Source organism: Cygnus olor, chromosome 5 (genome assembly GCF_009769625.2).
Source record: "Cygnus olor isolate bCygOlo1 chromosome 5, bCygOlo1.pri.v2, whole genome shotgun sequence".
Taxonomy (NCBI): Eukaryota; Metazoa; Chordata; class Aves; order Anseriformes; family Anatidae; genus Cygnus; species Cygnus olor.
The window spans coordinates 7639348-7658977 of NC_049173.1; the positions used below are offsets into that span (position 1 = coordinate 7639348).

General features: G+C 38.3%; 1 protein-coding gene across 1 annotated transcript in view; it reads left to right on the plus strand.

Moving 5' to 3' along the window:
* Window positions 1-19630, plus strand: part of SYNE2 (spectrin repeat containing nuclear envelope protein 2) — a 189253-nt gene that overhangs the window by 91511 nt on the left and 78112 nt on the right. The window contains 11 exon segments of the mRNA XM_040557776.1: window positions 2165-2305; window positions 2659-2841; window positions 3407-3544; window positions 4959-5144; window positions 6593-6715; window positions 8679-8861; window positions 12676-12801; window positions 15200-15414; window positions 15997-16072; window positions 17141-17260; window positions 17702-17809. Of these exon segments, the coding sequence (XP_040413710.1) occupies window positions 2165-2305; window positions 2659-2841; window positions 3407-3544; window positions 4959-5144; window positions 6593-6715; window positions 8679-8861; window positions 12676-12801; window positions 15200-15414; window positions 15997-16072; window positions 17141-17260; window positions 17702-17809 (1599 nt within the window).

The window sequence follows — 19630 nt, forward strand, 5'->3', positions numbered from 1 at the left end:
TTAACTGTCCTCTTTTAGAATAATCTGAAGTAAGCACTGTGAATATATGTGTATATATATATATTATATATATATTTTTTATTTATTATTTTTTTTTTGCTGTTGTTCAAACAAGGCATGGCAGAATCGCTAGCAATATGGTCTTGGGTATGATATGGTTGCTCTCTTCTATCCATTCTGATTCTTAAACTGAACTAGTAGTCAAAGTTGATTGGGAAGTTAGCTTAGCTTAACTGAGAGATTTTAAAACTGAGTCAAATGAAACCTTTGAAAACAATTTTTCTTTTTGTTTAACTTTCACACATGGTAGGGCATCATGGTGTGGTATCACTCCTTGGGACATAGTTGCATGCCTTTAAAAGCAGGCAGAGAATTTAGGTAACTAAATAACATTGCCTTGGCATTTTGCAATGTTTTTTGTATACAGGGAGTACAAACAGTTAACTGAAAACAAAATGAAAGGAAAATAGAGTAATCCTGTAAGTTTGGAGTGAAATTTTAGCCTGATATAATTAATTTCATTTTTATTTTTTCTTTTGTGTTATTTTTAAAAAGAAAAAAAAACCTTTCAGTTACCTTCCTGCAGAAATAATAATGTTTAATGGTAATTTTAAAGGCTAAATATCAGTTAATTTGATACAACTTGAAAGTTTAATAAAACAATTTTTCAATCTAGTTACTTGTTACTGTCTATCAAATTATTCATTTGACGTTGCATTAAATATTTAGAGACATTCATTACTGCTTATTAGTTTTAATTAGGTTAACTTTATAGTTTCTATTTCAAAATAGAACCGTTCTTTCCAGAACCAACAACTGGTTAGGAGAGAGAAGGAGAAGGGGAGTAAAACAGTATTTATTCAATTTCTGAGATAAAAGATTATCCCAATGCATATACTACATGCTGGAGTGAAAGAACTGATCCTGGAAACTTTTCATATTTGAGTAGTGGAAAACAATACAAACTGTCTTGGATTTTTTTTTAAATGCCTAAAGAAAACTTTTTTTTTTTATAATCAGGAGTATTTGAGAGGAGGACTATAGTTCTTTTTGCTATAAACTTATTTTAGTTAATGTAATTTTATCAATAAAGTACCTTAGCATGGGTATTATTATGTTGTTCTGACAGTGCCCATCAGAATTTGTAAATAAATACCGTGAATAAAACTAACAAATAAAGAAATTAAAAAAAAAAAAAAAACATTTATTAAATACATAATGTTCTTCATTCCTCTCCCCACAAAAGGATGAAGTATTTTGGTGTATGTAGTTGCAAACCAGAATAACTCGTAAAACAGAAATCTTTTGTATCAACACAGCATAAAGCTGTGCAATGTGCATGTGTAATTGAGTCCCATAAATACTAGGGCTGCAGCACACAAACAATTTACCATGATTTAACAATTCACTGGTAGTTGGCTGACCCTAATGGCAAACAGGGTTCAGTAAGAAAAGCTGTCACCTTGGGCAAGCAAGGACTTTCTCCCTGCAGTTTATTTTGTTCATGGTAACCTGGTACCTCACTGTGTTCTCTGCTTAGGCTATTACTCAACTTCAGCGTACTTGAGAGTTTTTCTCCTTACATAGGAAATCAGGCCCTTCAGTATTTTGATTTTTTCATTTTTGAGGAGTTCTGAAGAATAAAATTAAGTTCCACATGCTTTATGGGGCTTGAAGCTCTTTATGTTTATTATAAATTTCCTAAATTTATATTTAGGAATTCACTATATACTGATGCATTTCCATATTTCTTACATGGAAAAAATAGTTGAAGGATAATGGTGCCATTTTAGGGTTCTTACAAGAATGTGACCCTTTCCACAATGCAGCAATGATTAGCATCTATTACAGATTAGAAAAGGGGTAGCCGAAGCAAAATACCCAGGGAGTTGCAATGCCTTATTGTTTTTTTAATTCATGGATTGCCTTTTTTGACCAGTAGTAAGGGTAATTATTATCACGTAAGGGGAAATTATTGAACAAGATGTGAACATTGAACCTGGTCACATTAATGCTTCTCACAGGAAATGTAATCATATTCCTGTGTTTTGAAGCGATTCATCAAGAGAAACATAAAAAGAATTCTAATATTTTTGGTGAAGGGGTGCACAGAAACAAGCAGATCTTTGTAATCTCCACTGTCGTTTTCTCTTTACTGTGACAGGTTAGCTTTGAAATCTTGCAGAGCTCTCCTGAGTATGTGCTGAAAAGAAAAGCAGAGACTATTAACAATGGCCTTCAAGCAATTGAAAAGATGTTACAACAGAAGAGCGAAAACATTGCGAAAGCCAAAGAAGTTCAGAAGGTAATTTTGCCAAAATTTTTTGTGAGTGTTAGAAGATTTTTGGTTGTTTCTACAGAGCCTGGTTTAGCAGGAATGTAAAGTGGCCCTCCATTCATTCTTTGTCTGTAAAAGAAAAAGTACAAGCAAGCATTTACCTGATGAATATTTACCTATTCTTTCTCAGAGGAAAATAATTGTTTTTTTTAAATTTTTTTTTCAGCTATGAATCACACTGGTAGATGCAGAGTGTTCTGTTCTTGTTGTATCAGTTCGGAAATCTTTGCAATTCCAAATGACCCACATAAAGTACAAATAATTCTGCTATTATCTTTGCGTCTGACCTTATATTTCATTTCTCCTCTTTTCACATGCAGCAAATCTGGGATATGCTGGACCTTTGGCATTATAAACTCAATGAACTGGATGCAGAAGTGCATGATATAGTAGAGCAGGATTCCTGCCACGCACAGGAGTTGATGGATATCTTAGTGACCCCCCTTCAACAGTACCAACAGGTCTCACAACTTGCCGAGCGGAGAACTGCCATTTTAAACAAGGTAGAGGCAAATGTAACAGTTACCCAAATGTGAAAAAAATCATTTCCTGTTAAGAAAGAAATCAATAATAAAGGCTTTGTACAAAACATCATCAAAGGTTCTCAAGTTAATGAAGAGCCAAAAGCCTATTGTAGCTGCGTTGGCTTTTTGTAGCTAAGAAATTCTGGACTGACAATTGCCTCCAGCTACCATCCCAAAGGACCAGCTCTGCACCAGAGTTGACAGGAGTTAACATTGGAAGTACATGCCCCTGGATCAGTGATGTGATTTTTGCTATAGCTCTGCTAATGTGCTACCCATTTAATATTGCCACATAAATCACAACAATGCCCACATGAAATGTAAGCTCATAAACACCAAAATTACTTTTGTTTAGAAGAAAGAGCCTGAAATAATGAAACTGTTTCAGGGAAATTACAAGTACTTCCCTATTTCACTGTGCTAATCCAACTGACCTTGATAAAATGCACCCAGTTTTCTTTTAATCTTGCCCATATATGAATTTATGCTATACAGTGAATAGAAATGTATTTGTTCTCTTTTATAAAATCCTGTAATTTTCTAGGCTGCCAGCAAGATGGAAGAATATGATGAACTCTTGAAGAATATGAAGGTTTGGATAGAGAACACCAACTGCTTGCTAAGAGAAGATGCTCAAAATGACTCTGCAAAAAGCCTACACAAATACAGTGATGACCTTCAGGTAAGTGTTAATGCCCATATATAGTCTTGTTAGAACTAGATGTTCTCTAAAGGCATGATTTTGCATTCTTGAGTCTTACTGACATAAATAACTTACCTATTTTCAATAAATCATTTAAGTGAAAAATAGTTATGGTTTATATGCATGAAATACAGATAGGTAGTTTTTGGTGTTGGACTTGCGAAGGTGCTGAACTGTAGTACAACTGTCTTCCAAAAATGTGTGACTATCTTCTGGTACCCTGCTGCGTGGCTATAATAAGTTTTTACTGCTTGAATATATACCGTTCTTTCTGTTTTGTGTTGTGTGTGTGATCTAAAGCAGATAAAGCGGTGATTTGATGTCTGTGTGTTTAACGGAAACTTTGGAGTGAATTGTGATTTGGAAGGCAGTTCTTACTGTATCTTGAAGGTAATTCTGACTGATAGTTTCAAGAATGAAACATTCATAATGTTACAGGGAAGGTCAGAGTCAGGCAAATGCCAAGAGTTTCTGGCAATTTCATACATGAAATAGTTTTTCTGTCCACTTCTTGACTTAGGCCAACAGAGAAAGTTGATGGTCTGAAGAATTCCTTTCCTGTGTTACAAGAAGTAGCTGACTGTTTTGGACTGATATGTTACAGATCACATAGCCACAATGGGGAGATTGTGATTAACAAAATCAAACATTTTCCTGACAATTGCCTCTTGCATTTGTGGTTTGGAACATTTTATGTGTTCTAGGCTGGGAAGCTTATGGATCTGGAAATGCACCCAAGGGTTATATTAGAGTTCAGACTTATATTCAGTCCTTTCCTTCACATGCTACAGAGGTGAATGGATCACAAGTATGGCTTGCAACACTCACTAATTCTGCATGAAGACATGTGCTGTAATTAATCCAGAAAATTATCCAGTTAGCTGCAGGAGATGGGAAGAATCTTTCCATCATGTACAATTGGCCAGATATTTTGTGCAGCATTTTTTTTCATCTGCTGGCTGGTGTGCAGAAAACCCTTTACATGTGTCTGTCTGACACGTCTTATTCATTTACTTGGGGTCAGCCTGGCCACTGCACAAGAGCTGGGGAGGAATCTTCTCCACAATCTCATACTTTTCTATTTTGGGGTTAGGATCTCTCGCCAAGTTTGAAACCTTTCTCTTCACAACTCTTGTCATGCTCATGTAGACTCATTTTGTGTAATTGATTCCCTTAAAATCATGGTGGCAGCCTCTTGTTTTTCTGCCTGCAGGATGCAACAGATTAGTTCCCTTAAGAGTCCTTTGTTTTAATCTGAACTAAGCTTTTGGGAACGTATGCAATGGTCAGTGATGTACAGGAAATTAAACCTGATTCCTTCAGGTCCAAACCTCTGCAAAACTTTGATGTTCACCCATGATGGAGGCAAACTAATGTCTTATTTTTTCTGTAGATGGCTTTGGAAGATTCAGAGCAAAAGCAAAATCTTCTGCACAATGTTTACTTGGAGCTGGAGGAGCTAACACCAGTTTTTGAAACAGACAGTGTAATTCAACAGCTAAATGAAGCAGATGATCAAGTAGCAACTTTACAACATGAGATAGCAGAGATTCTTCCACAGATCCAGCATGTGGCTGATGTAAGTTTGAGTGATCTCTAAGTGTATTTAGCTTCACCATATGTTATGAAATACAGCTTATATTGTCTGCATAGAAAAAAGGTGTGTGGATTTTAGTAGGGTTGCCAATGAGTAAATGAATTGTTTGGAAACAAACCTGCAGAAGCTGTTTGGTATCTAATGAAGCTATAAAGTTCAAGAGTATTGATGAACCCTCTTTTTAGAAAAAGAAATGCAGGGCTTGTTGACCAACAGATTAAAAAAGCTTATCTTGCTGGAGCGCAGGACTCCAATTCAGTGGCACCTGGACAGGCTGGAGAAATGGCCTGACTGAAACATCACAAAGTTTAACAGAGGCAAATGCACTGTGCCAGATACCAATATAAGCTGGAGGCCAACCAGCTGGAAAGCAGCCTTCCCAAAAAGGCTGGGGGTCCTGGTGGACAACAAGTTGACCATGATGCAGTACTATGGCCTTGCAGCAAGAAGGCCAACACCATCCAGAGCTACCTGAGCAAGTGTGGCCAGGAAGTCCAAGAGTATGATCCTGCCCTTCTTTTTGGCACCTGTGAGGTCACATCTGGGTACTGTGCCCAGTCTGGGTTTTCTAGAGCAAGAAAGACGTAGACATACTGGAGCAAATCCAGGAAGAGGCACAAGGGTGGTTGAGGGGCTGTAGCACAGGGCATAGGAGGAAAGTCTGGGAGAGCTGGGTCAGTCCAGGCTGGATAAGATATGGGTCTGAGGGAAATGTTACCACTCTCTGCTGCTACGTAATGGAAGACTATAAACAAGATGGAGCCAGACTCTTCTTAGAGGTGTACAGAGAAGAGATGGGCAGTAACAGATCCAAATTATAAGAAGGGAAATGTATATCCACATATTAAGAAGATTTTTTTTGTCAAACGTTAGATCAGGGGTCCCAAGTTGGGGTGAAATCCCCATCTCAGGAAATACCCAAATCTCAACAGGATCAGGCCCCATGCGACCTGCTCTGCGGGGCACCAGAGACCTTCCAAGGTCCCTTCCAGTGTAATTTATTTTGTGACTTTGTCTCCATGAGAGTTAACTAGGAGCTGTACTGTATGTGGTTCCCTTTCCCATCTGACGTAAGTCTCTTCCTATAGAAAGTATAATTAGACTAGTTTCTTACACTGGTAAATACCACCGTTGTCACTACTGGTAATTTATAATGTGACTTTTCAAGGGTATTTCAATTCCATACTCCGTTTTTAAAACTGACTAGGTGACCACAGATAATTATTTAGAAGTTACGATCGCGTGTAATTTATAATAATTAGCCTTTCAATCAGCAGCACCCAATTGAACATGACCTGCATATGCTGCATCTGTTTTTCATTCTTCTTTTTAAGTTCAGAGTTAAAGGCAGAAATTCAAGCTGAGTTTGTTTTTTGAAGGGAGTTTCTAAACTATGCTATCTACAAATGTTCTTTGTTCCCCAAATCTAGGAACTGGGTGCCATTGAATCTCATGTAAAAGTGTTTGAGAAGGATATTGTGAAAATGAAGACAATCCTGTCATCAGAAGATCTGTTGGAATTTTCTCCTAAAGACCAACTTAAACACGGACAGGTCAGTGAAAACTCCCATAAAAGCTTTTTTCCCCCTATATATTTATCCATAAATTACTAGCTTTCACAAGCATAAGACTGTTTTGTGACTGCATACTACAATGAGTAAGTTTTTAATGTATGATTTTGACATGTTAGTGTTACACATATTCTAATTCTCAGGTCAAAGGGTGAAAGTATTATTTCAGTCATGATTTCAGCTGCATGACTACAGTAGCAAGTAGTGAAATCCAAAAGGAGCAGATTGGTAGGAAAAACAGTTCAGAGGACCTGATGTCTGTGCTGTATGTGTCTTGGGGGCTTACTTTGGACTAGCCCTCAGTCTAGTCCTGTAGACTAGACATCCATTAGTGGCTGGGGGTGTTCTCTCTTCTGGAGAGTGTCTTCTGCTTTAGTATCAGCTGAAAGGAATTGAATCTACATGCTCCGAGACAGGTGTGGAGTGTAAACTCTAAGGTAAGACTGTTGGGATATCCCTTCAAGAAGCACAGTCCTGGTCTGACATAAAATATTTGAAACAAAAGCACTGTTAAGAACATGCCAATAGACAGCTCAAGTATGTAACTAAATCATACAATTTCAGACATATTTGCCATATTTAAGTACTTCCATTTTTGGAAAATTTATGATCTGATTTTCAGAAAGACACTCACTGCTCATAATTCCACTTACAGTCAAACAGTAAGTAATCTGAAGGTCTGAAGATCAGGCCCTATTTTCCAAAAATTGAGGCAAAATGCAGCAGATGCTTCTAGAAACGTAGGCTGGAGTGACTCACCACAAATCCATGTCACGCATGCAGAGACTTCGTTGCAAAGATATCTTGGCCAGATGGTTTTTCTTTCTCTGTTTGAGTAAAATAAAGCAAAGCGTTATGGTATCTGTTCTTTTATATCAGCTGCAGTCCATATTGTTAGCTGACTGAAATGCAAAAAAAAAGCATGGGTTGAGCATCAGGGGAGAGATAAAAATGTTATCAAACCACTCAAAACTTTATTATTCTTCGAACAGTTTTGTAATGACTACATTATATGGAAAAACTAAAGTAATATTTCTTCTGTAAAATGATGTTCACCCACTGCCTTATTTTAAATTGAAGTCTGGATAGTATGCAAATAATAAAAAATTCCTGATGCAGATGCTTATGAATGAGAGGATAAGCATCTATGTTCCAATTGTAGCTATTTAAATGAAATCTCTTCAAGAGGAAATTTAACAAAAGTATTAGTAAGGCCTAGGTATGTCTTCAGGATAACCAGGAAGTTATGAGTTGGAGTTACCATTCTGTCTTTGCTAAGTTGATCACCGAGTCTTCCATAAAACATGTATTGTGGTATCAACTTAGGCACGTTTCTGATCATCCAAAACTGATAAAGTTGATTCTAAACTATACATCCATTCAGTGTAGTGATATGAGAAGCTGACAGGAAAGCTGGCTTCAGAGGTTTCTCCTGGCTTCCATTCCTGTTCGTCATCATCTCAGCAGTGCTTCTCAGCTGTGATAAGACATTTTATAGGACCTTTGGAAAATAGTTAGTTTTATTATATGACATTTCATGACTGGTTTGCAGTGCCAAAAAGGAAAACCTGAGTTGCCTAGAGTGACAGCAGAAGGATTGGGCGATTTTTAAAACTGTCTTCACTGCCAAAGATTCATTAATTTGAAATGATGCAGTTAGTAAAATAGTAACTACTCTGAATGTGACCCTTTTTTGTCACTGAGCAAGCTTTGTGTATGTATATGTAAACAAAGCAGAATTGTAAACGTAAATTATATCTTCTTCTTGCTTTTGACAGTCTCACCATGTATTTTCACTTACTTATTTGTTCTAGGTTTAAAATATTCTTTGTTCTTATATGGGAAAATCACCAAAGAAAACTCTTGCACATCATGACAAAAGTGTAAATTTTCAGTGTTGATTTTTCCAACTATAACAGCCATCATCTATCCTGTATCCTAATAGGTTATACTTGACCACGTTGGTCCTATGCAGAAGACCATAGTTCATATACAGTCCTATGAAGAAGCACTTCAGCTACCAGGGGTGAAAATACAACCTTTCTCAGTCTTCCGAAAAGCAAGGCAACTTTTGAGAGAATTGAAAAAATTAGAAAAAATTACTAAGGAAAAAAATGAGCTGCTGGAGGTAATTGATTTGCATCCACTTATTTTATTTCCATTTATTTATTTATTTATTTTGAAGCTGCATCTGAAACACCTTTACTTTATAATCATTTTGATCACTAGATAATCTTATCTTTACAGGCATATAATGCACCTACTGTATCTTCTATGTAATGGTTTGGGGCTTTTTTTTTTTTGTTCTGTTGTGTTTGTTTCTTCCCTGTGTAATTTGTTGCTACAACAAGCCACACTAGTTACAAAACTCAAATGAATTTCAAGACTATTTCAGTCACAACTGATACTATTTGTTTTACAATATTGTAGAAAAATGAAGGCATTGCTGTCTTACAAGTCTTACAACTCAGTCTTGCACTACTGATGATTGAAATCCAGTGTTACTTGCAGGTGCTCACATCATGTTCAGGTCTTTTGCAAGTTTTAGGTTTTCCAAACCTAAAGCAGACTGCTTTAGAGCACATAACTTCTTACTAAGCATTTTGGAGGCCAGGCAGAGAAAAGTGGGAGCTAAAATGTGAATCTCCATCTCTGTCTTTGTTTGTGAAATTAAGGCATTCAAAGAGCAAAAGTATTATCAGGCAGAGTCAACATGTTCATGAAGGGAAAGTCCTGTCTCAATAATTTGATCTCCTACAGTAAGATCACCTGCTTAGTGGCTGAAGGGAAGGAAGTGGATGTAACCTTTCTGGATTTTAGTAAGGACTTCAATACTGTTCCTCACAAACTGTCCAACTGTGAGATCAGCAGGTTCACGGTACACTGGGTGATGAACTGGCTGAACGGCAGAGCTCAGAGGGTTGTAATGAGTGGGGAAGTGGAGAAGGGGGTGCGGGTGTCTTCTCCCTGGTAACCGAAGACCTAATGTGAGGGAACTGCACAAAGCTGCACCGAGGCAGGTTTAGACAGGACATTAGGAAAAGCTTCTTTATCGTGAGAGTGCTCAAACACCACAACAGGCTTCCTAGAGCAGTTGTTGATGCCCCATGCCTGTCAGTGTTCGAGAGATGTTTGGATAATGACCTCAGTAACATGCTTTAACTTTTGGATAGCCCTGAAGAGGTCAGGCTATTGGACTAGAGATGATCTTTGAAGGTCCCTTCCAATCAAGCTATTCTATTTCTATTTCTATTCTATGAGAACGAGGAGGAAAACGCAGGCGTGCTACATGCTTGCATGCATGCTACAGACATGCACACCTGGAGTTGAATAAAAGTAATGACTCCATGGATCTGTATTAAACATTTTGGGTTTTTAGTCCATAACTACTTATGTCTGAAAAATAGATGTAGTTAAATACACACGTTTCTGAGAAGGAGTTACCAGATTAAATATTCAAGAATTTCAAAACACTTTTAAGCTGTTGGAATCAGGGTGCTTTGCAATTACAAAGTATTATCATGAGACTCTTAAGTCATTTATATAGAGCATTAGGCCAAGGTTTGTATTTTTCGCCTTTTTGGAATAGCTGTAATCATTTTTGCTCAGCATTTGCCTTTATCTTACACATATCCAACAATCTGTAGCTGAGTGAAATTTCTTTGTGAGAAAACAGATTGGAAAAATTACAATTCTTGGCAGCAGGGATATCAAACTGTGCAAAAAAGACTTTCCAGTCCTATTGAGTGAGTCGAAGGCAGCAGTACTACAATAAAAGTCTATCACCACCTAAGACGTAACAAAGGATAAGCCTATTAAAGGATGGCATTTTTTAATGCTCCATTATAAAGGTACTAAGTATTCCGAGAAGAAACCAAAGTGGAGACAAGCTACCCATGCAGATCTCTTTTTTTTTTTTTTTTTTCCTGAGGATCAGTTTGACATTTTAGCGTTTGGATGTGTTTGCACATATTTGCTATCGATGATGCAACAGGATCTTGCACTAGTAACTTCTGTGTAATTAAGTTGTAGTGTAACACCTGTAAAAGTATAACGGAAACAAAACCTGTAACAGGGTCTGCAAATGCTTTGGAGTGGGATTTTAGGTGGCTTATACGTGTGTTGAATGTTGCCTTCATTTTTTTATTGGCCAGTCAAGTACCACACCTATCACTACCTAAATAACACCATCAGAATCACAGACTGGCCGAGGTTGGAAGGGACCTCTGAAGATCATCTAGTCCAAACCCCTGCCAAGCAGGATCACCTGGAGCACACTGCACATCAGGAAGAGTACCTGGAAGTCACAGCAGCTTTATCAGTTTTCTGTGCAAGGGAGTGGCAGTATTTGCGTATTTGAAGTTTTACTGTGTTTTTTTTTAGTGCCTGCCCTCATGCTACTGGCAGCTGGTTCTTTTCCATGGTTAGGTTTTCTACTCAATAGGAAAAGTAAAGAGCAAAACTTAAGCATGAAGTAACTCAAGAGAGAGGCATCACTTCTATGTAGACATTCAGTCCCACAAATATGGTACGATTTATGTTAAATTAAGAAAAAGGATATGTAAGGTTTTTTTTTGCATTTTTTGAGAGAGGAAATAGGAGTCTGTATATAGAGTATTAGTATTTTTTAGTTAGTCAAGGAAATTTGAGATATTACACATTTTACTTGTTATTGAACAGTCACGTGAATGTGAGAGTGTAGGAATGGGTAAGGGAATCTCTCTTTTGGAAGGACTGTTAGTTTCTTGTCAAAATTGAGCAGGAGAAGACCTACTTTTTTTAGTCTACAATTAAATATCTTCCTCTTCAATTTGGCATTTTTTAAAGCAGGGAAAATACTTCTTTCTTCCTTTTGAAACCTGTAAGTTAAAAAAAATAAAATCATGCAGAATCTTAGTAGTATGTGTTTTATTGGGAGGGATTGTTGTTGTTGTTCATAGCCAGAGAGACACTTTGCTCTGAAAGGTCAAGTCTGTGAACGCTTTGCAGACAAGGTTATCAGCCTCCCAGGCTGTAAGTTTAAGCCTGTTGGTAATTGCATTTTCTTCTTCACCTTTTGTACCTGAGGAATACTCCATATATATTCTTTGATTCGCAGCCCAGAGGTTGGAAAACAGAACCACCAAATGTTTCGTGAATGAAATGTATTCACAAAATATTCTTATATGTATAGTTTCTTAGTTACCTGAGTGATTGTGTCAGGCTGTGGCTGACAAACATTAGCAAGGTGTATGGGGAGATTGCTGATTTCTGCATGAACAATGAAGCATGGGGATTGGTGAGATTTTTCTGTCACTGTCAAATGAATAAAAGTAAATTTGGCTGTTTATAACACATAGTAGGCTTTCTGTAAGTAATGTAAGAAGAGGAAGCTCACACATAGTGGAAATACTTATCATTTTATAGGAAGTATTCAAATTTTTAGAAACTGTGGTTGGCTTATCTTCTGAGCTGCAGTTTCTGCCTGGCGTACAGCACAGTTCAATTTTGGTCAGTGCAGAACTAGCTGGCAATAAAGACTTGAGCACCAGTGAAAAACAGGTAGGCTTTCTAACTCGATATGAAACAGAGAACAAGGACCGAACATGTAATTTCTTCTTATTTTCAACCTTTTCTAAATTGTAGTGAATGTGATTAAATATGTTCCACTTTGCGTTTTAGATTCAGTCCTACTCTAGAGTAAGCAAAGGTATGCTCCGAGGCAGAATTCCCCACCGTACTGCTTATGAATAGAGCAGAGTTTGTTTGTCTCTAGCAAGTGAATAAACTTTGTGAGGATGGAGTTCTGCAAAGTTAGGAGGAAAAACACAGTTTCTTTTTACATGTAACTACAGATTGTAAAGAGGATTGAGTTCTATTTGATGCAAGTTAGTTGCATTACTGACTAGTTTGTTTACATCCAAGTAAATTCAAAATTATTTATGATGATTATAATGTCACAGGAAGCTTTAAAGAAAACAGAAGAATGCGAGCAAGAAATTGAAAAGCGGAAACAATTCTTAAAGAACCACTTGGTTGAAATATCACATGAAAATCAGCCACTGGCTCAGAAGACTTCTTATCCAGAGGTGGGTTTCGTTGTTTTCTCTCTTATGTCTGTTACTTGTTCTAAGGCTACTCGTGACAACAGGTAGCACTGAGAAATAGGAGTGTGCTTCCCCTCCCTGATGCAATCAAGCAGGCAACTGAATACCGTGGTGTGACTTCACTTGCATAAGTTGCTATATACGAGGAGATATAATTATTATTAGTTTGCAAGTTGAGCGTGTCTTTCATATTATATTCCTTGTTGATTTTGATATGCATTTGTACCCTTATCAACTTCCAGTAAAAATCTAAAGTGAAAAGTGAAAATTTTGGTGAAGCAATATGCAGAATTGTTGTTTGCCTGTGCTCCTCATCCGGCTAACGTGGCAGTTCACATTACTGAGGTAGCAGCTTGGGGTAGTGCATGAAGAGAGCACTGTGTCCCTTTCTGATCACTGACCGTGCAATGGTACTTCATGTGATTCTAGCTAGGGTTAGATTCTTTAAACTCCTTTCCTTGTCCTCGCTGACATGCTGTGTTTTCATCAACTGATAACACACTGTTTCTCTCCCTGCAGTTGGCTGCTTTCTGTAATGGATGAATTGCTTATTTAATGCAAAAATGAGATGTGTTTTAAAGACAGCCCTGCAGAAGTCAGGAAATGACTTATTAAGTATAATAACTATTCATAAAGTGCCTCTGAAATGCTCAGCTTTTTACAGTCAGTCACAATAAAGTTAATAAACATACATTGTACTTGCTTAATAACTATAATCACTTGGTAACTCCTAAGTACATAGCTGCTCTGCTCTCAGGTTGGATGTTAGAGACTTGATGCTAGTACTAAGCATGACTCATTTCCTGATTATTACTTGTTTTTGTCTTTGAGTATAGGTCTTTCTGTTTAATATCTCTTGTTTTAGAAGAAAATCTGTTTCACAGTTGTAGCATTTCATTGATAGGATTGGCAATGGAATCGCCCATCTTACTGGGGGGTCTTTAAATGTGGAAGTGATGTCTATAAAGATTTGGTTTCTGAGGAGGTTTTTTTTGGCTAGTTAAGTTTGCAGAGCGGTAGCTGGTAAATTTATGGTGTAATCTGCTTCTGCAATAAAGCAACAGAAATACTATTCTTAGTGAACGTTTATAAATATATAGTAAATTCTCATAGATGGCCATCTCCTTGTTCCAATGACTATTTCTTGCTTTTACCTCTGGAAAATTTCACCTTGTGTTTTCCAGTGTATAAAAGGAAAAAGCATCATTGTCTGAGTAGATTTTCCACAACTGTTGAAAATCTGCTGGGTTTCCTGCCTCCACCTTCCTAGACATGCAGCCATGCTAGCATTGCTGACAAAGGAAGCTGTATTTGAGACAAAACCAGCAGTCTTACTGCTTTCATCTGTCACAGTTTATTACTTCTTTAGCTTTATTCACACTATGATAGAGCAGACTCTGGAATCAATGCTGTTATTATTATAAGCCTAGCATCAATGCTTGCTCTGATGGACTGATCCCAGTCTGCATTGGGATTTTTAGCCATTTCTCAGTTTTCTGATCAAGCCATAGTGCTTCAAAGCCATAAAGCTTCAAAGAGCTTTAGCACTTTCAGTAATGAAGGAGGTGAGTCATTTCATTCCTTGTCCTGTCTTGGTTTGTTACTGCTTGTGCTTTCTTTGCTTACCTGGTGACCAAATGGTAAGGGAAGGCCCCTAACAAAAGGCTCTAGAGCAATAGTCATGGCCAAGGGGGAAAGCAAGACAGATTTATTTCCCTCTTTGTTAGTGCTGAGTTACTTGAGTTATTGTTTAATCCCTGCAGAACATTAAATATTTTCCTTGTACTTTCTTGAGGACCATTGCTCTGGTATCACGCTCAAAGATATGGGAAAATTCTAGTACCTAGCTGTGTCACTAAAACCCTCCAAATGGTTTATATTTGCTTCTTTTAGATCAGCTTCTGCAAAGAAGACTTAGCCCTGAATTACTCCTAGCTGTATTTGCTCTCATCTAGGCTATCCCAACTGTTCTGTGTCAGGTTTCCAGAGAAGGTAGTTGGAAGTAACATAACCTGCTTTGACTCACAGAGTAATGTAACTCAGCTGCATTCCCTCTGTCCTGAGGGAAACTCATATCCCCATGGCTATGCAAGACCTAGTTAAATTCATTTATCCAGCCTTTCACATTTGTTTCCAGACTACCAACTTATGCATTATAGGTATCAAGTGCTGTCCTGAGCTGAATCTGTTGCTGTTGTTTTGTATGTGTCTGGACGTCTCCTGCAGTAACGATGGGGAACTGTCCCAAAGCCCTGAGAAAGGAAAAAGGGCAAACAGATCCAGTCCCAGTCCCAGTAAGATGTATCACAAGTGTCATCTGTTACATTACCATTTGGTTAACTAAGAGAAATGTCTGATTACAAATGTTGTTCCTCTTTAGGGAGAAATGGAAGCTGTAAAAGAAGAAATCATCAAGCTGTGTCAGAGAAAGGAAGATATTCTTACTGGGATGAAGAATTCAATGTCTGAGCTTCACCAATGCTTACAGCAAGAAGTGCTTGACCTAGGAGATGAACCCCCAGCCTCTGTATTTGCACAAACGGATTCAATTGGGACTAATGTTTCTGATCAGCAGGTAAGTTGAGAACCAATATTGTGATCACTTACCCAAGAGATGAAGAGGGAAGGTAAATAGCCCTTCTTCTTCCAGAAAGATGAGCATGTGAGAGAAGTGTATCCCTCCAGCTGTGAACCAGTATTATTTCTCCTCTCCTTTGTGCTTTTGAATGGTGTGCTTTTGAATGAGTCTGTAAGGACTGGGTATAATGCATGCCTATGAGAAGGCAGGAAGGAGGTGTGCCTTAGGTTATTTTTTAGCATGAGCAGATCCAACGTGAAGTTTACATTAAGCAATCAACAGTGAAATGCTAGGTGTGTAGTTTTATTGATAAGCAGTTGTTCTGGAATTTTCAGTAAATTGTTTTCATGGAGCAAAATGAAATTTGCCCCAAATATAGCTGTGATATTGAAACATTAAAACATAGTTAAAAGTCCCAGTTTTCAGAAGTGCTTAGTACCTGCAGCTTTCAATTACTTTAATGTAGGGTGGCAGATGCTCACTGGTTCTCCAAAAGTGGACCCCAAGTGGTAACTTTCTTTTAGCGTATAGGCAGAAGAGAAGAGGCTTTTACTGTTCTTGTCATGAATAATTAGGCTGTCTCTTTGTGTATTTTGTAGTTGAAAAAAAAGAGGAATGGTGTTTCTTCTGCCTTGTTTAGATGAAGAGTCAGAAGACTATTCTATCCACAGCAAGGTGAGTTCAATATATATCTTATATATACAGCTGTATATGTGTGGTACAAGATTTTGTTACACGACAGATTATGAAAAATGTGTAAATCTGAAATAATCTAGAACAAATGGAAGCCAAATTTGTCACACCAAGAAAATATACTAAGAAACTGCACTCGATTCAGCTTACCAATATTACATAGCAACTCATTCTGCAATGTGTGATCCTGCTTTTGATGGGATTGCTTATACAGTCATACCCCCTTTATGCAAGTGTTAATGGCAAGACGTGGGCCTAAAAAACAATGTTTATATGTGGGTTTCCTTTCAGACAAAATTATACAGCCTCTGAAGTGCTAAAATTAAAAAAGAAATAACCAAAACATCTTGTATGTTTGAGCTTAAGAAAAAAAAGGCATGATCAAACTATTGGGGGAAGAAGTTAAGGTAGGAGAGATTTCTGGGATAATGGGAGAAGCTGGGTAATACTGCTCAACAGGTTGCTGTGAATCTGGTGAGTATGAATGCCCAGATGAACTGGAGAGGACCAAGGCTGGGAGTAAATTTTCATGCTGACATTAATAGCTTTTGGAAAAAGGAAAAAAAAAAAAACACAAAACTCTGCAAACCTCCCAAGAGGGACAAATCCGTGCAAGTCATTCAAGTGAAATCAGGAATGTGCAGAAATGCTGACAAGATTGTAGCCTAGCTACCTGCTCGTTATTGATGCAAGTTTTCTTTGCATACAAAAGTTGGGAGATATTTTGTTTTGTTTTTAGGGGAAAGGACAGGAGAAGGATTGATTTGCTGGTGAGGTGTTTTGTTTGCTTGTTTGTTTTGGAATAGCATGAAAAAAACTGAGAATACTCTTAAGGTCTCTGGAGAAATCTGTCAGTGTCACCCAGCTGCGATTCATCTTCAAGCAAAGCTTTAGAGCAAGGCAGAGGTGGGATTCAGGAAACACAAGATAGATAAACAAAGCAGAAATAGAGCCAAGTGTTAGTAAAGATTTGCAGTACTTTACATTGCCTGAAGAAACATCTGAGCTTCCTTTTCACAAGCTAATGCTGAGCTCTTGCTGCTTTCAAAGGGAAATACAGCTGCAGAGACAGATGTGAGCTTTTGGCCTTCAGAAAAAGACGGTGAAAAGCATAAGGAAGACAGCGCAAACTCCTGGTCTTCTGGTACCTTGTCAGATGGCGTTTCACAGGTAACGCACTCAGGTTTATCTCCACAGGGCAGGAACTAATCGTTGTGGAAAGGATCTGCACAAGTCCTAGGTGTTAAAGTCTTTGAAGTAAGAGGCTGTAGAAATTCAGGATAGCCTTACTGAGATAATTCCTTCTTCTGCACCAAACTAAATTTTGCCTTAAGTGTTCTTTCCTATTGTACATAAGAATTTCATGAAGCCTGACAAAAACACCAAAGATAGAAAGGCATACTTGTTAGCAGCAATTCATTTCACTAACTCCTGGAAAGGCAATCAAAAGTGCATTTTGTCAGGGGATGATTTGTGGAAGAGGTTCCCTTTGTACGTGAAAAGATTGTCTCATATACCATGGGTTGAATGGCTGCTGCCCTCTGAGGCTTCTCTAGCACAACAAGGCAATAAATGATAACAACATTTCCACTGTTGCTTCTGACTCTACAGGATGCTGCTGAGCTAATGGGATCGTGCAATAAACATGGCGAGGAAACGTCTTTGCAAACTCTGCAGAACACTGAAGACCCTGGCACAGGACAAGGAAATCAAGCCACGGTGAATTTGAAAGCCTGAAGTAGGCTGAATGAGGTGACCTTCGGGGCTCACTGCATAACCCAGCTACTGGGCAGAGGCCCTGTTTGGTTATGATAATGCTACCGGAGTTTGTGGCAGGATTAATGATATGGTAGGATACCTACAACCCTTTATGGGCCTCTCTATATTGCTGCTTGGGGTGAAAATGAATAATACATTTTGATTTGCTCCTTGAAAATAAAGTTTACTGGGGAACAAGTTGGAGTATTTTCAGGAGTAAAGATGCTGGCATTCATACAGCCATGAATGGAAGGGTTTAAATGATAAAGGTCTGGATCAACTATGGATTTTTAAGTGTTAGATAAAGGAGAAATTAATGAGAATGACACTCCCATATGTTGTTGCTTTGTGGAATGCAAGCACTAGCTTAAGGAGGAGTGGGCAGCAGCCTATTGCTTATATGCAAAAGAACATATGGGGACAGTTTTGAATAGTCCAGCAAGACCAGGAGCAGCAGACTGGTAGCAGAGCAGCCTCAGCTCTAGCTGGGTTTAGTGCATGGAACAAGCCAGAATTCATCATTGCATGAGGCAGGAGCAGGCTCCCAGGTTATTTTGCCTCCCGTTGTTCCTTAACTGCTTCCATCAAACTTATCCTTTAATTTATAGTTGAGGAAAGAAAAAGAGCTGGAGGGAGAATCTGAGATGTGCTTTGTTAAAAAACATTTCACATTTCTGCAATGGTACATAGCTAACTATTAAGACCAGTCAGAAGCTGGGTATTGGTATTAGTTCTGTATTAATATTATAAGCAATAGCATTCTGCCTCATGTGAGTGAGTGTATTACATATGACCTGTCTGTACACATGACCTCTTTGTGTCCTTTCTCTCTGCTGTGCTGCGGTGGTGTTGGTCTTTGCATGTGCAGGATGTCTGTAAGCTCCCTTTGCAGGCAAATGAGATGTAGTCACTGCGGTCCCCAAGCACAGAAAGTTGTCCAGCTGAGCTCTCACTGCTCCTACGTGTTAGGCTGAGCTGCACTGAGTAAATCTCAGATGAGTGTAATGGGTATTCAGACACCTGTATTCAAGAGACTTAAATCTTCAGGTGAACTTTTTGGGTACCCAGGCATCTTACAAGACAACATACGCCCTGCTGGTACCTCTGTGTGCCACAACTGTATTTTGTCAGCCTCTTGTCTTTCAGGGACACTCACAGCCCGTTGAACCCAGTAATACAAAAGCTGAGCAGAGCAGTGTCTTGAGATTGACACGGCTGCTCTGTGGTCTGTGGAGAGAGTGCTGTCAGGCTGTGAGCCAGAGTCTTTCTCTGCTCCTGTAGAGAATGTTAAGAGCTCCCTTCCTCAAACCATGGCACACAGCTTTTTTGCCTGCAACATCTTTACCACGTCCATGTTTTGGTACACTGGGCTATTTCCATATGCTGTACAGCTCCCTATAGGGAGTGATTTTTTTTGTTGTTGTTAAATGATTTATGTGTGATCAATTACTACTTGGAGACAGGAAGACATTTATTTTTATAAATGCTAAATTCATTTGTTTCCCCTAGAGATGTGGTTAAGTGTAGAGATATATGGAGACGGTTATATTTATGTTCTCCATTTAGAACTTAAGTGCACACTAAAATTAAATAATTCCCACTATCCCAGTGATTGCTAAACGATACCATTTCCCCCCTTCTGGCATGTTGTCCTTCCTATGCAAGTTCAGTTACAGCAGCCTAAAACATAATTTAGGATTCAGAAACATGTTTGAATTACTGTGTGTCAGCTGAGCTTTGGTGACTGTCTACTGCATGTCCTCTGTGGTCTCAGTCTTGGAA